General features: G+C 46.7%; 1 protein-coding gene across 1 annotated transcript in view; it reads left to right on the top strand.

The window, feature by feature from the left end:
- LOC117736856 (sodium/potassium/calcium exchanger 3-like) overlaps positions 1 to 14,265 on the top strand; it is a 36,454-nt gene that overhangs the window by 15,632 nt on the left and 6,557 nt on the right. The window contains exons 3-10 of the mRNA XM_034542483.1: positions 3,910 to 3,986; positions 8,922 to 8,996; positions 10,279 to 10,363; positions 11,764 to 11,867; positions 12,681 to 12,755; positions 13,540 to 13,565; positions 13,643 to 13,696; positions 13,799 to 13,932. Of these exons, the coding sequence (XP_034398374.1) occupies positions 3,910 to 3,986; positions 8,922 to 8,996; positions 10,279 to 10,363; positions 11,764 to 11,867; positions 12,681 to 12,755; positions 13,540 to 13,565; positions 13,643 to 13,696; positions 13,799 to 13,932 (630 nt within the window). The remainder of the gene's footprint in view (positions 1 to 3,909; positions 3,987 to 8,921; positions 8,997 to 10,278; positions 10,364 to 11,763; positions 11,868 to 12,680; positions 12,756 to 13,539; positions 13,566 to 13,642; positions 13,697 to 13,798; positions 13,933 to 14,265) is intronic.

Genomic DNA, 14,265 nt, shown 5'->3' on the forward strand with positions numbered 1-14,265 from the left:
GTTGTGTCTGTCTGTGGATCTTCTCCGCTCCATTTCAGGACTATGGACAGCGACAGGCTATTGGTGTTCTATGAGGAACTTTCTCAAAGTAATAGTAACTGATGCAGGTATTTATATTTATATATCGTACCTTGTGCTTTGGGGAGAAAGATACAAATCACACAATGTGTGTGTCTCTTTGTAGTCCTTTGGTGTCTCTTTGTAGTATTGGTCTTTTTACGTCCTGGTGAGTACGTGTCTCTTGTTTTGTATGTGAAGGCCTGGGGGGCCCCTGACACTCCTGTTCCATACTTCCTCTATGTGTCTGTTTCAAATCAAAGTTGTGCGTATCCACTGGGATTAGTATAGTAGATGATTGAGGGAGAGCTCCAGGTGCACGTGCACTCCCCTCTCTATAAATAAACCCACACACTCGGCCACCTTCATGGCGTTCCTGTATGGGGGTCAGATCAGTCTCAATAATTGCAAATGCACACAGAGAGACTTACAAATATAAACACAAAGATTCACAAATGCGCACAGAACAATTCACAGATACATTGTATTTGTGGCCCCATATTTATGTGGCGACGATGATCTGCAACCTCACGACGAGCCAACCGACAGGACATTCATCAACAACTGTGACTGTTGTACGACCTGCGGGACCCTTTTGGGGTTTTTATGAACGAACGTGAACCTTCATGTTGTCTCTACAGTGTCCATCATCAGAGACACAGAATCCGAGGCTGAGCAAGACGCCGTCGTCGGTTCCACCTCCAAGTCTCACTTCTTGCATCTGTCGACTGTGACGTCTGTGATGAATGTGAAGGTAACATGACTCAGTTCTTTTGTTGGTGAGAAGAATGAAATGCAGCAGCGAGATGAAAGATATTCCACGCAGTCTGGCACACCGTACCGCTGACAGAGATTTATGCAGAAGAATATTCAAAGCCAGTTTGAGGAGGACGAATAGGATGCAAAAGAGATTTTTGACAACGTCTTTTAACAACACGCCAGCTATCGCAACGGGAGGAAAAGCAAAGAGCTCCGGCGGGAGAACAGAAGGCCGCTACCTCTCCAAAGGGGCTCCTTCCAATCGGCCTGGTGTGAATCAGACGGGATGGAGCTGGCAGGTGGGCGAGCAGGGCGGCCGGTCAGCTACCAACAGCAGAGGGAAGCAGGCTGAGGCAGAACGTGTCCCCCCCCCCCGTCAAGCTGAAGCCTGATTGCTGATTGATTCATTGACTGCCACTGATTGTGCACAGTGACGAAGAGGAGGGACTCTCTGGCCTCGTGTGTGTGCGTGTGTGTGTGTGTGTGTAGCGTTCCCTTTCTCTTCCTGTCCCCCCCCACCCCCCCCAGCATGTGGAGCGCCTCCTCCAAGTTCATGCTGGCAGTCTAACTGTTTGTGCCCGCCTCTCTGCCACTTAAACACACTGCGCCCCGAGGAGACACTCGCTCTGTTGCCATGGAGTTGGTGTGCAGGTAAGAGCACACACACACACACAGGCGCAAGGGCAGGAGGGCCGATAACGATGGAAACCAATCAGAGTGGAGGGATGTGAAGCGTGGCGTGTACAGTTTCTCTGCTCTGTAGACGAAGTGTAAATGACAGACTATGAAAGGGCGTAGTGATCTTCTATTTATCAGATTAATACCTGCAGGAGTCTGTGGCTCAGGGGAGAGAGCGGTTCCATCTCTGGCTCCTGTCCTTGAGCTTTACAGCAGCCCGCTGCTCTTGATGCTGATGCTGAGGATGAGGATGAGGATGGGTTCAGTGCAGGGGTCACATTTCATGTGTGTACCTGTTTGTATATGAAGATTGCAATAATGTTTCCACAGTGTTTGTTGATATAGTTTACTATTCAGTAATGTTTTTAGGATGTTCACAAAATGTGGTGTGATCCTTGCTCTCATGTTTAAGAACGGATTAAAAATCCCAGATGTCTTTTGGGATTCCTTTCAGGCTAACGAGATGCTTAATTGTGAAGGAATAGTTGAATACCTTGAACAATGATTTCATTTTAGGCACTCTACAGGTATGGAACCTTCCAACGGATCCATCAGGCCCATATTGAGTTATAGTGCCAGCTATTGACCACAGGAAGTCAACCTAATGTGGCAAAGATCATCACCCGATCTACACCCGAGATACAGCGGCCTCGTGTTTCATCAGTGTATGTGTGTGTGAAACAGAAACAAAATTAGCAATGCATCATTTTCAGCTTATGTCTAAATTGGCCATGGGGGCGTGAATGGTTGTCGGTCTACATGTCAGCCCTGCTGGACAGTCTGGCGACCTGTACAGGGTGTGCCCTGCCTTCGCCCAATGTCAGCTGGCATCGGCCCCAGCCTGACCGATCCTGCTATGCTCGTATCACCACTGGGAAGCCACAGAGGACACGTGTGTGCCATGTCACGTCTCTGCTCCACTGAGTGCAGGTGATTTACACTTGAGTTGTTTACACCATTTTAACCCCAGGAGGGTGTACAGCAGTCCATGCCGTGCCTGTGCAGACATCAGCTGTAGCTGGCCTGTGTGTGTGTGTGTGTGTGTGTGTGTGTGTGGGGAATGGTCGTAACAATGAAAGTCATTGGTCCTAGTCACATACTGGGCCTCTAGCTGAGCTCACTGCGTACACATGGAGAAGGATGGGTATAATGTGATGGACACTCGTAACACACTTGATGTTTTTGGTCTTCTCACATGTGTCCCTGTTTTCTGTAGAACATCCCATTCAACAGATCACAAAACAAGAATAGGACCCACGTATAAACCGGACCGTGTGTGTTTTCAGCCCATCTACGAGTGACACGATGAGCATGTGTTTGTGATTTAAGAGCCAGCTGGCGTTCGAAGACCTTGTGTACCTGAATGCATCCCATCTGCACATGCACATGCACTTCTACGTCCCCGAGGACATCAGGCTTCAGTAATACACTCTGGTTTCATCTGCAGGAGACGTTGAGCTTCAGCATTCTGGTAATTCTGTTGTCTCGTCTTTGTGTCGCGAATATCACTTTTTCTGGTGATTCTTTTCTTCTTTTTTTTATTTCTCATTTCTGCTTCAGACGAGAAAAAAAGGTCCCGAATGGTTAATCAAATTCAAACCGACATCGTGATGTAATGGAACGATTAAAAAAAAACACAACAATGTGACGTGAATGAGAGGGGAGGCAGAAAAGGACTCGTGAAATGCCACGCACATGCTTCAGTTCTCATCACTGTTGGTCCACATTAAGGTTCCTGCTCGTGGTGGCTCTGCGTCGTGTTGCGCTGAAGGAGTTCGAGTAGCGGAGCACAGTGCAGAGGAGGACTGCAGCCTCTGGAACACTGCGAGGGGTGCCGCAGATAAAAATAGGTCAACGTATACAACACGGGTGGAGAGTGGGAGAGAACTGGACAGAGAGAGAGAGACGGACAGTTGGTCCGCACTGAAATACATCTGGTCATCAACTACTGGATGGCCGGAAAGACGCTCATGTCCCCCTCGGGGCTCGTTGTGGTAACTTTGGCCTTTTGACCTTTGGTTTGGGGTGCCTCGGTGACGGAGGGATGGAGAGGCAGCCAAGTGCTGTCACTGGTCTTGGCAGTCGAGGAGGGAGTCAGGAAGCCATGGGAGGGAGAGGGGGGGGGTGGGGGGGTAGAATAACATTTCACTTCTTTCTCTCCGTTCTCCCTCACACACTCTCTGTCTGCCAACTTTTCTCTCAGTCTTGCTCTCTGCACTCCCATGCAGAGAAGTGGGGTTTGCACCTCCACCACATTTGGGCAAGCCTCTCTGTGTCAGCACACAGGACCTCCATGGGTTTCCTCCTCAAAGGGCTGACCTCTCGGCTGTGCTTTGAGATATGTTTCCCGCAAAACACACTGCAGAAACACAGAAACACAGTTCTAACCCTGCCGTGTGTGTCTATCTCTTCCAGCTCTGCACGAGTTCCCGACAGACCTGTTCACCAACAAAGAGAGAACAGAAGGCGCCGTGGCCCTGCATGTCCTGTGTGTGAGTATTCAGCTCTGCATTTGACTTGACAACGACTTTAGTCCCGCACCCTGGCGCTGATTGGCTAATTGTTAGTCGCACTTATTCGTCGATTAATTTTTAAATCGGGGAAACCGCTGTTTCATGTCCTGATGCCTGAGATCAGTGGACTTAAACTGGAGTGGACGTATTCCAGGTGTGGACCCAGACACACACACACACCGTCTGATACTAAAGCATCAAAGTTGGATTAATACACCCCTGAAATGAGTCCTTTACTCCGGTTTGAGTAATGTTTCCTCAAAACTACGGCGCCCTTGTGTTTGGGGAAATTACTGAGCCTTTTTAAAAAAAAATGAGACGACATCTCTTCTCCTCTCCTCGGTTCAGCTGATGCTTGATCAGCCCCCCTGGCCTCCCCAGTATGCGTCAGAGAGCCAGGTCAAGGCTCTGATGGAGCCCGTCCGCCGTCACTCTTCCAGGCAGAGCGTTCCAGTCCAGGAGGACCCATGTTGCGTAGCGCTGACGATCTCCGGGGGGTGGGCGACTGTAATGAAAGCTCATCCAGCCATCCAGTCTCTAGGGAACTTAGCTGTGCACAAACAGAGCACTAGGAACTACAGAACGTGCCGCGTTGCCACGATGTTCCTGACATTAGAGGCGATGTCTCTACTTACAGCGCGGCCACCCTCTGAGTTCGCCTTTGCCAGCAGCAGAAGGGCCAAATGGAAGTAACCTTTTCTAGGATGATTGGATATTAAAATAACAAACCCCCAAAATACAGTTTATCATCACACACTATTTCCCCGCGATGTCTAACCTTTAAAGTAATGTACTCTGGGTCATTACACAGCAAGTGCACCTGTACTTGGAGTGAATTCCAGGACAGACAGTCTTATACCTGCAGAGTTTGTGGTATAGTTGTACTGCTGTTGTACTTTTCCACAGTTACATTTGTTAAGTGAGAATGGGCCATGGTCCACTGTAACATGAATATATATCCATGTATATTTATGAGCTCAAAAAGGTTTGGAACGCTGTAGGAAGTGAGCCAGAGCGAAAGCTACATGACCTCAGCAGAATATACAACGCTATTTGGGGAGTTTTTCCTGATCCGATGTGAGGTCCTGGGACAGGGATGTCGTATGTGTACAGATTGTAAAGCCCTCTGAGGAAAATTTGTAATTTGTGATATTGGGCTATACAAAATAAACTGAATTGAATTGAATTGAATTAAGGGCCAAGTGCCTTCATACCAGGTGTTAGACCAGGCCTGCAACTAACCACTTGGGAAACGATTATTGGGGGATACAGCAGAGTATCCTGTTATTTTGTGTGTCAATATTGTATCGATACACAATCTTTTATGATAGAAACTATCATTAATTCAATTAGGGATGTTGGGATTAACGGCAGTTACATAAATCACAGTTTCATAACCGTGAGAATTAAAGAAGCTACGATATCTCTGGTGTTCTGATTCCTGCATTGAGACACGTTTGTGTGTGTGTGCTAAAATCTCCTCTGGTGATAGTCACATATGTGTGTGTGTGTGTGTGTGTGTGTGTGTGTGTGTGTGTGTGTGTGTGTTTGAGAGTGTCGTGCTTCTCACCTGAAGCGCTGCAGTAAACATTTTAGAGAGAACCAACACGCCTTAAATCAGCAGTGAGGGAGCATTTTGAACATCAAATAACAGGGAGTTGTGAATGGCTGATTAATTACACCGTTTAACCATCATAGTGTGAACAAAAGATTTTCTGACAATCATCTTCGGCCTAGCTTCAGTAACAGTATGCGATCTGAAGATCGGCCTTGATGCCGGTCATATAACGATGCATTGTGAACATTAAGTCCATGTTGAAATGGAGCAGAGCTCGTAACGTTAGTAACACTGAGCAGCAGCTGTCGCTCTAACGGACGAGAGGCGAATGTAAATAACGATTCAGACGTGGAGCTCTGCTGCTGAAGGAGGAGGAGGGGGAAATGATATCGTTCATCGTAATCAACTTTCGCTAGCATCAATGTGCGCTCCTACCACATCTACCGGCATCAAAGCAGGTAGTAAGGAGCAAAACCCGACTGTTGCTTGATTTGATTTGAATTGACGAGCGGAGGGACTCCTAAGAGAGGAAACAATGGCTTTACAGGCTGTGGCGGCTCTTAAACACGCGCTCCAAGCAGCTTATTGTCATGACCAGGAAACTGTGATGTTAAATTAATCAGTTTCGTGTCTTGTGTCCATGTTGTCTCGTGCTTTCCTGTTTTATTGTGAAAGTCAACTCTCCTCTTGTTTCAAAAATCTCATTTTTAATTAACTGGAAACATACAAATAGAAAATCTACATGAACAAAGTAACATAAAATCTGGTGACTGATGAATTCCATGAAAATGGCTGGTTCTCTGGCACAAAAGACAAGATGAACTGGCCCAGGACAAAGGGAGACGCAGACAATATATACACAGGGTGAGGGCACAGGTGGAAACAATCAGGAGAGAGGCAGCCAATCAGACCAGAGGAGAAACACACAGGGGGAGGGACAAGTTGCCTGAAACCAGAGGAGAGTTGACTTTCACAATAAAACAGGAAATCACGAGACAACATGGACACAAGACACAAAACTGATTAATTTAACATCAGTTTCCTGGACATGACACTTATTATACATGATTAAAATGACTAATGTTAAGATGTGTCTTTCTTTTTCCTTTAATTTCCTCATTATTTGAATAGTAAATCCCCTTAATAGATGACTTAGTTAGTGACAATAGATATATGTTGGTTCTATTAGAAATGAACTGAAGTGAGATGAACTGAGGGAACATTTTATCTTAGGGCATAAAACAGATGTTGACAAACCTGAACGGGACTCAGCGGTCCGTAAAATACAGAATAACACGGTGACACTGCAGTTGAAATGAAAACTAACCAGGTCACAAACACACGATGACCTATCTGTGCCCAGACAATAGCCTCTTTCTTGAGATCGGTTGCCATCGGCATGTACTTCGTTGGACTTGTTCGGCAGAGCTCCTCCAGCCTACGACCGGGGGTCCGTAACGCCGATCCTCCGTTCATGGCAACGGAGAAAACAGCAAATGTCCACTTGAAGAATCGGTGAATCCCGTGATCTTGTCCCTGCTGGTCGCCGTTGGGGAGCAGGTTACACTTTTCCTTTCTCCATCAGGATCCAAGTGTGTGAACTTACATTCATGTTGCACACGGCGACAGTCCTGAGACGTTTTCTCTCCATCTACGTTTCAAGTCTCACTCAAGATTAAACCCATTTATGAAGATTACCTGTGACCTTCGACCTTTTGCTTGCCCTGAATGAACCCCTCTTCATCTCAGTGAGTGATGACCTCGTACGAGCGTGCGTGGCTCATTCTTGTGCATCTCAGCTCACTGTCAAAGTAAAATGAGAAAGGAATTGACTCTCTGTGTGTCATTCCTTTGAAAGGCTTCATCATTAAGAAGTATAAAGATATATTCATGCTTTTTCCTTTGTTCACACGTTCCCCGTCAGTCTGTCGTCACTACCTGCCATTTTCTCTCTTGATCCTCGCGATCTGTCTTTCATCTCCAGTCTGTCTCTGCTCCTCCGTGCTCTGTGATGCCAAAGCTACGCTGCATAATAGAGCCGGAAAGAAGCTGTCAAAAAGCTTTCATACAGGACACGATCGGCTGTCTGGATGAATCGTGACACACGGTTTGGGAGGGGATTCTATTTATCAGTTGTAGGAATTTGAACGGTAATTAAACATTGCCGTATGTATAATAATAATCAACATCTATCAGGATAAGCTGCCTGAGCTCTCTGCTGTTCATTTAGTTTATTTAGTACTTCTTGTGAGTTTCAGGAAATGCTTAAAAGTACAAATCCAATGTTCATCCAACCTCTTAAAGGGACAGTGGTGGTGGTTAGAGGTGTGAGAGGTTCTGGTCCAGAGTGTTTTACTGGAGCAGATGGAGTTTGGAGGAACAGAGCGATGAAGCAGCAGATCCTATTTCAGCCAAAATGCCAACATAGCCACGAGACTCCTTTGACAGAAGATTTCATTCCACCTCACGGAGCACAGGAGTTGCTGGTCTACTGCGGCCTCATCGGTTAGTTAGTTAGTGTTATTGTGTGTCTTTGGTGAACTTGAACCAACCCTCTAAAACACAAAGTAGATGGATACAAGCGCTTCAGTTCCCTGTTGGCTGCCTGACAGCTAGGCCAAGCGGTAACAATATTCTAAATATAGCGTACATATTCCTTCTCTCAGGCGTCTAAAACAAGTCCACAGCAGAACATTGCTTTGCTCCTTTGCTTGTACTCCTGTCGGCTTCTGCAAATCTACTGTAGTGAAACACTTTGGAGAAGAACCTCACGCATCGCTACTGTCCCTTTAAGCACCAACAAACACATTTGCTCTAACATTCAGAGATTTTATAACGATGCAAACTATGCGTAAAGGTCAAAATAAATCTTGACCTGAACGCTTCCGACTGTTGTATAAAATGGAAAAAAAGCAATGTGGTGATTCCAGGTCAGAAGTCATGTTGCTTTCTCCAGTTGGCTTCAGTGGGGCAATAAGCAGAAGCCATATCCATCCTTTTGTAAGGCCAGCACGTTGAAATGAGAAAACTCACTTCCCTATTTAAAAATGTATAAAGTGTTGTCCCACAGATATGTTATTCATCATTTTTGTTTTATGTATCTGTTTTATGTAATGTTAGTGCACTGCACTACATTAGCTTGGGATCCGATCGTTGAATCTTGAGCCTTAAATAACTCGAATGCCTGTTTCCATCCTTCACCATAATTGACATCAAACTTTAATGGAGCAGTTCGAGCTTCCATCCAGGCTACGGAGACATTCATGCACTCGCTCTGAGATGGTAACCAGCATCACTTGTTCCTGCCTAATCAGAAACATCAATGTACTTATATTATTATTTCTCCCTGTCTACAGACCGTTTACATGTTCTGTGCCCTGGCCCTCGTCTGTGATGACTACTTCGTCCCCTCGATGGAGAAGCTGTGTGAGGTAGGAATGTGAGATTTTAAAGCTCGTACACACTTGGTTTCAAATCTTAAATATTTATTCATAATATTGAATATTAAAGGCGTAGGTATTATTTAATGAAGGGACAGTGGGGGTGTGTTGGAGTGTGGCGCTATGAGGTTCTTCATAGTCAGTGTTTTACTGCAGCATTCTGCAGTGGACTACAAGAATCAATATCAGTTTAGATGTACAATTTCACAACTATCCCTTAAATAGATCGAGAACTAATCTACTTCATCGTGGCTGTGTGGGTGTGAGTCATGATTACAACATACCGCTTTATATCAAATATGAGAAAGTACAGCCACATCTCCAGTTACACGTGTAGAAAGACATCAGCCACAAATCATACGTGTACTCTTTTAACCGTGTTCTTATTCAATTCAATTCATTCTTCTAGTAACTGAATGCTAAACTGTTAATATGTATATTGTGGATTGAAATGTATTCCTGTTTCTATCTTAATAAACAAGGTGTTGCTGGCTCCCAGTAAAAAGTGCAAGCTTCAGGAGACCAGTCCGATCAGCCAAGGCTCAGGGTCAGGGTTAGGGGTCAGGAGTCTGGGTTAGGGGTTATGGGTCATGGTTAGGGGTTATGGGTCAGGGTCAGGGTTAGGGGTCAGGAGTCTGGGTTAGGGGTTAGGGGTTAGCGGTTAGGGGTTAGCGGTTATGGGTCATGGTTAGGGGTCAGGAGTCTGGGTTAGGGGTTATGGGTCATGGTTAGGGGTTATGGGTCAGGGTCAGGGTTAGGCGTCAGGAGTCTGGGTTAGGGGTTAGCGGTTATGGGTTATGGTTATGGGTTATGGGTCAGGGTTAGGGGTTAGCGGTTATGGGTCATGGTTAGGGGTTATGGGTCAGGGTTAGGGGTCAGGAGTCTGGGTTAGAGGTTAGCGGTTATGGGTCATGGTTAGGGGTTATGGGTCAGGGTTTAGGGGTCAGGGTTAGGGGTCAGGAGTCTGGGTTAGGGGTTAGGGGTTAGCGGTTATGGGTCATGGTTAGGGGTTATGGGTCAGGGGTCAGGAGTCTGAGGTTAGGGGTTAGCGGTTATGGGTCAGGGTTAGGGGTTAGGGGTTATGGGTCAGGGTTAGGGGTCAGGAGTCTGGGTTAGAGGTTAGCGGTTATGGGTCATGGTTAGGGTTTAGGGGTCAGGGTTAGCGGTTATGGGTCAGGGTTAGCGGTTATGGGTCAGGGTTAGGGTTTAGGGGTCAGGGTTAGGGGATATGGTTAAAGATTCCTAATCGCGGCATTTTACTTGTCTCTTGCAGCGTCTCGAACTCAGCGAGGACGTAGCAGGTGCTACCTTCATGGCCGCTGGCAGCTCGGCTCCTGAGCTCTTCACATCCATCATAGGTATTCACCTCAACCAGCCCTCTCAGCCTCCTCCACTTCAACTGGAACACATGCCACAACAAGTGGAGGAAAAATGTCTTTTACAGGGTTTCAGTATTCTGAATCCCATCAGAATCCCATTAACCCCTGAGCTTCACTTTAAAGAGGTTGCTCTGATGTCCTTCATCATCCATGGTTTATTCAGAGCTCATGGTTCATACGGGCCAGAAGAACATATACGACAATAACAGCAACACAAACAATGAAATGCAGAGAGGTGAAATGAAAACAATAACTAACAACCGTGTCTGTGAATGAGCCACAGCAGGAGCACTGTCCAACAACCACAGCATCTAGCATTCACTTCAAGTGATCTGTCTCATTTCAATACCTCTTCTAATGTGACGAAAACTGAAAGTTATTTCACCAACCTCTGAGGAGTGTGTGCGATGACAAATGGATTGTAATTTTAAAAGAGAAGTGAGGAGAAGTCTTTCCCTTTTTCACTGAGAGGAACTGATTCCAATGAGCAGTGTAGTGTCGCGCAAATACCAAACATCACCGTAATAAGTGTTATGAATGAGAGATGCTCATCGAGCCAAATGCTCAGATATTATATATTACTCTGTGACACGCTCTGTTCGGGGAACGGCTGCCTCATGATCCTACTTCCTTGACATTGTAAATAGCATTTATTTGGTCTTATAGACTCATTTTGAACCAATATGGGTTTTTTAAAGCATTTCTGCACACAGTCAGATGCACATTGACGATTTGACACAGCTTGCTCCACAGATGCTGTATTCACATAAATAGTGGTATCATCTGCATAACAATGTGCTTTGCAGTTGTCTACTGATGCACACGTCTCTAATATGCAAAAAAACAATGGGCTTGAAATGAAACATTGGGGCATCCTAACTGGGTATGACTGTCAGTATTTTGGCTTCACAGTTCATTATAGGAGCTGAGGTTCAACTTGACGATAACCTAGGTATTTAAAAATGAAACGGCAATATTATTTTGACAATACATGTATTGTGCGTTTTATGAGAGAGAAATACATGGAGGAAGGGAGAGGAGGAGGGAGAAAGAAAGAGAGAGGGTGGTAGTGAGGGGTGGAGAGGGAGAGAGAGAGGGGTGGGGGGAGGGGGGGAGTGAGAGAGAGGGATGGAGGGAGAGAGAGAGAGGAAAGGAGAGGAAGAGGGATGGAGTGAGTGAGGGATGGAGGGAGAGAGAGAGAGGAAAGGAGAGGTCCAGGACCAACGTGACATTCCTACGTGTGACATCTGTTTGTCAGCACTGCGCGGCAACTGGAAATGTCAAGTAGTGTACAACACGTGATGTGTGCTCTATGGAGTCCTGATGCTGTGTGTGTGTGTGTGTGTGTGTGTGTGTGTGCTGGCTCATTCTCTCCTCAGGGGTGTTCATAACCAAAGGTGACGTGGGTGTTGGGACCATCGTGGGTTCAGCCGTCTTCAACATCCTCTGCATCATCGGTGTGTGTGGCTTCTTCGCCGGCCAGGTATGACATCACGGCGGCGGTACACAGCTGCAGCAGATCCCCACACTGACCTGGTGGCATTTCACTCAGGCTAATGTCACCTTTACATATTCAGCCACACACACACGCACAGAGTTGATTCATGCATGCAGTCCATGAACCCGGCTGCACCAAGTTACCTCTTCAGAGGAAATCCGCTCCCTGTGTAAACCACATAATGTAGATTTTATTCATATATTTCATGATGTTTTCAACCTCAGATTTGTCTTTTATTTCATGTGACTTTCTGAAAGAACAAAGTCCGGGATTAAAATGTTCCTGAACACTCATCGGACATGTGTCATTCGTGACATGATTTCCTCTCATTCCCCTCTGTGCTCGATGTGCTTGACTAGCCACATGAACATTATGTAATATAATAAGCGGTGCAGCGGGCCTCGGAGGGACGGGGTGTGGTAAAGAAGCCCCTGCACCTCGCCGCTGTTTGTTAGCGTTAGCCGGCGGGCCGTAGCGGGTTCCAGTAGAACAGAGTACAAGCAAACATCTCCCCTCTCTGTTTATGCTCTTAACGTGGCTCCGCCTCGCAGCGGCAGACCATTCCACGGCCGGGAGCGGCCCGTTGAAGGTGTGACCTCTGACCCGCCACTTTCTCACGTGTGACATAGTGTGAGCGGGTTCCAGCATCGGGTCTCTCATGGGAGGGTAATTTGTGACTCCTGTGTCTAACGATGTCAGAGACCTGCATGAACTCCAGCGAGGATAAGTGCTGCGATTAGAGTGTTTGAATTTGAAGCTGCGTATGGATTCTTCTCATCTCTTTTTTCCCCCTTGCAGGCAGTGAAGCTCTCTCATTGGGCTCTACTCCGAGATTCTATTTTTTACACCTTTTCCATCATGGCCCTGATTGCGGTAAGACCTCCACTTACTGTGAAGCATAAAAGGGGCTGTTTATGCTTCCAATACCCAGCATGCCTTTCATCCACTGTTAACACTAACGACGTTTGGGGGGGGGTGTCTGGTTGTATAAACGTAGTCCGTCTGGAGGATCATGAGACGGTGAAGCTGTGTCCGGTCTGCCAGTCAGGAATCATGTCCTCTCAATGAGCTCAGGACGCAGACTAAAGACCACATCGTCCTAGTCCACCAATGCCCCCACGATGTAATGCACAAAGTCAATCCAGTAAATTGGATCATTCTTCAAAATGAATACTTTTACATTTGATATTTCATGTATATTCTGCGGACAATACTTGGGTTCTTTTACTGGAGTGACATGTTGAGCAGTGAGTCATTTGACATTGTGGTATCGGTACTTTTGATAACGTGAAGATGTGAGCGCTTCCTCCAGCTCTACAAAGACATCAGAGCAGATGGGTTTTAAATGCAGGCAAACATTTAGCTTTCTCTTTGTCAAGTCTGATTGGCTCATGTGTCGCTTCATGTCACACACATACAAATAATGGATAAGTCGGCACCACGGTGATCTGTGGCGGTGAGTCACAGTGAGATCCGTGGCTTCAGGAGGCCACGGAGCAAACCTCATGAACCGCTTTCAAAATAAAACCCCAATGACCTGAAAGTCATTCTTTTACCTTCTTTACTGTCTGCCTGAGCTCTGGATTGGTCCTCTGGTGGAATAGATGCTTCCCTGCCTCCACCTAATGTCATGTTGTGTCCTCTTTGTCCTTATTAGTTCATCTACGATGAGAAGGTGTGCTGGTGAGTAATCATAAACCATAACCATATCAAATATACCGCACGACGAAACATTTTGCTGACCTTGCGTCTGTGTGCAGGTGGGAGTCTCTCGTCCTGATTCTCATGTATGCCGTGTACATCCTCATCATGAAGTGAGTGTCATCATCAGGAACGGCTGATGCCTTCAGTTGACTGATTAGCTGCCTTCGGTTGTTAAAGTTGTGGCCCTCGTCTCCGTCGTGTGTCACTGCCAGGTTCAACAACAGGGCCCACCGCTACTTTGACCGCCTCAAGAGGAGCTCTGTGAACCTGTCCAACGGGCTGACGGGGAGCACGGATCTAGAGGACAATGTCACGTGTGACGCCACGGCAGTCCTGCTCAAGAAAGGTATAGCCGCCGTCTGCTCTGCTTTGCACAGGGCTCTGTAGGCCTGAGCTGACCCTCTCCGGTCACTGGCGTTGGCATCGGTATGAAGGCATCTATTTGTGTTCAGGGGCCCGGACGCTCAGGATGACTTGGTGGACAACGTTCTGTCTGCTCGCCCTGGGATCCGAGCCAGAGCCACTCCCAAACTAACTCTGATTCTCACTCTGACGCCGTGTAGATGAGTCCAAATCCACTCGAGTAAAACAGCCACCCGGCCCTCAGTAACACCAGAGCGGCGAGGATTCACCTGCTTATTAGCACGGTGAATGCTCACCTGGTCGTGCCAACCGGGCA

Source organism: Cyclopterus lumpus, chromosome 1 (assembly GCF_009769545.1).
Source record: "Cyclopterus lumpus isolate fCycLum1 chromosome 1, fCycLum1.pri, whole genome shotgun sequence".
Classification (NCBI taxonomy): domain Eukaryota; kingdom Metazoa; phylum Chordata; class Actinopteri; order Perciformes; family Cyclopteridae; genus Cyclopterus; species Cyclopterus lumpus.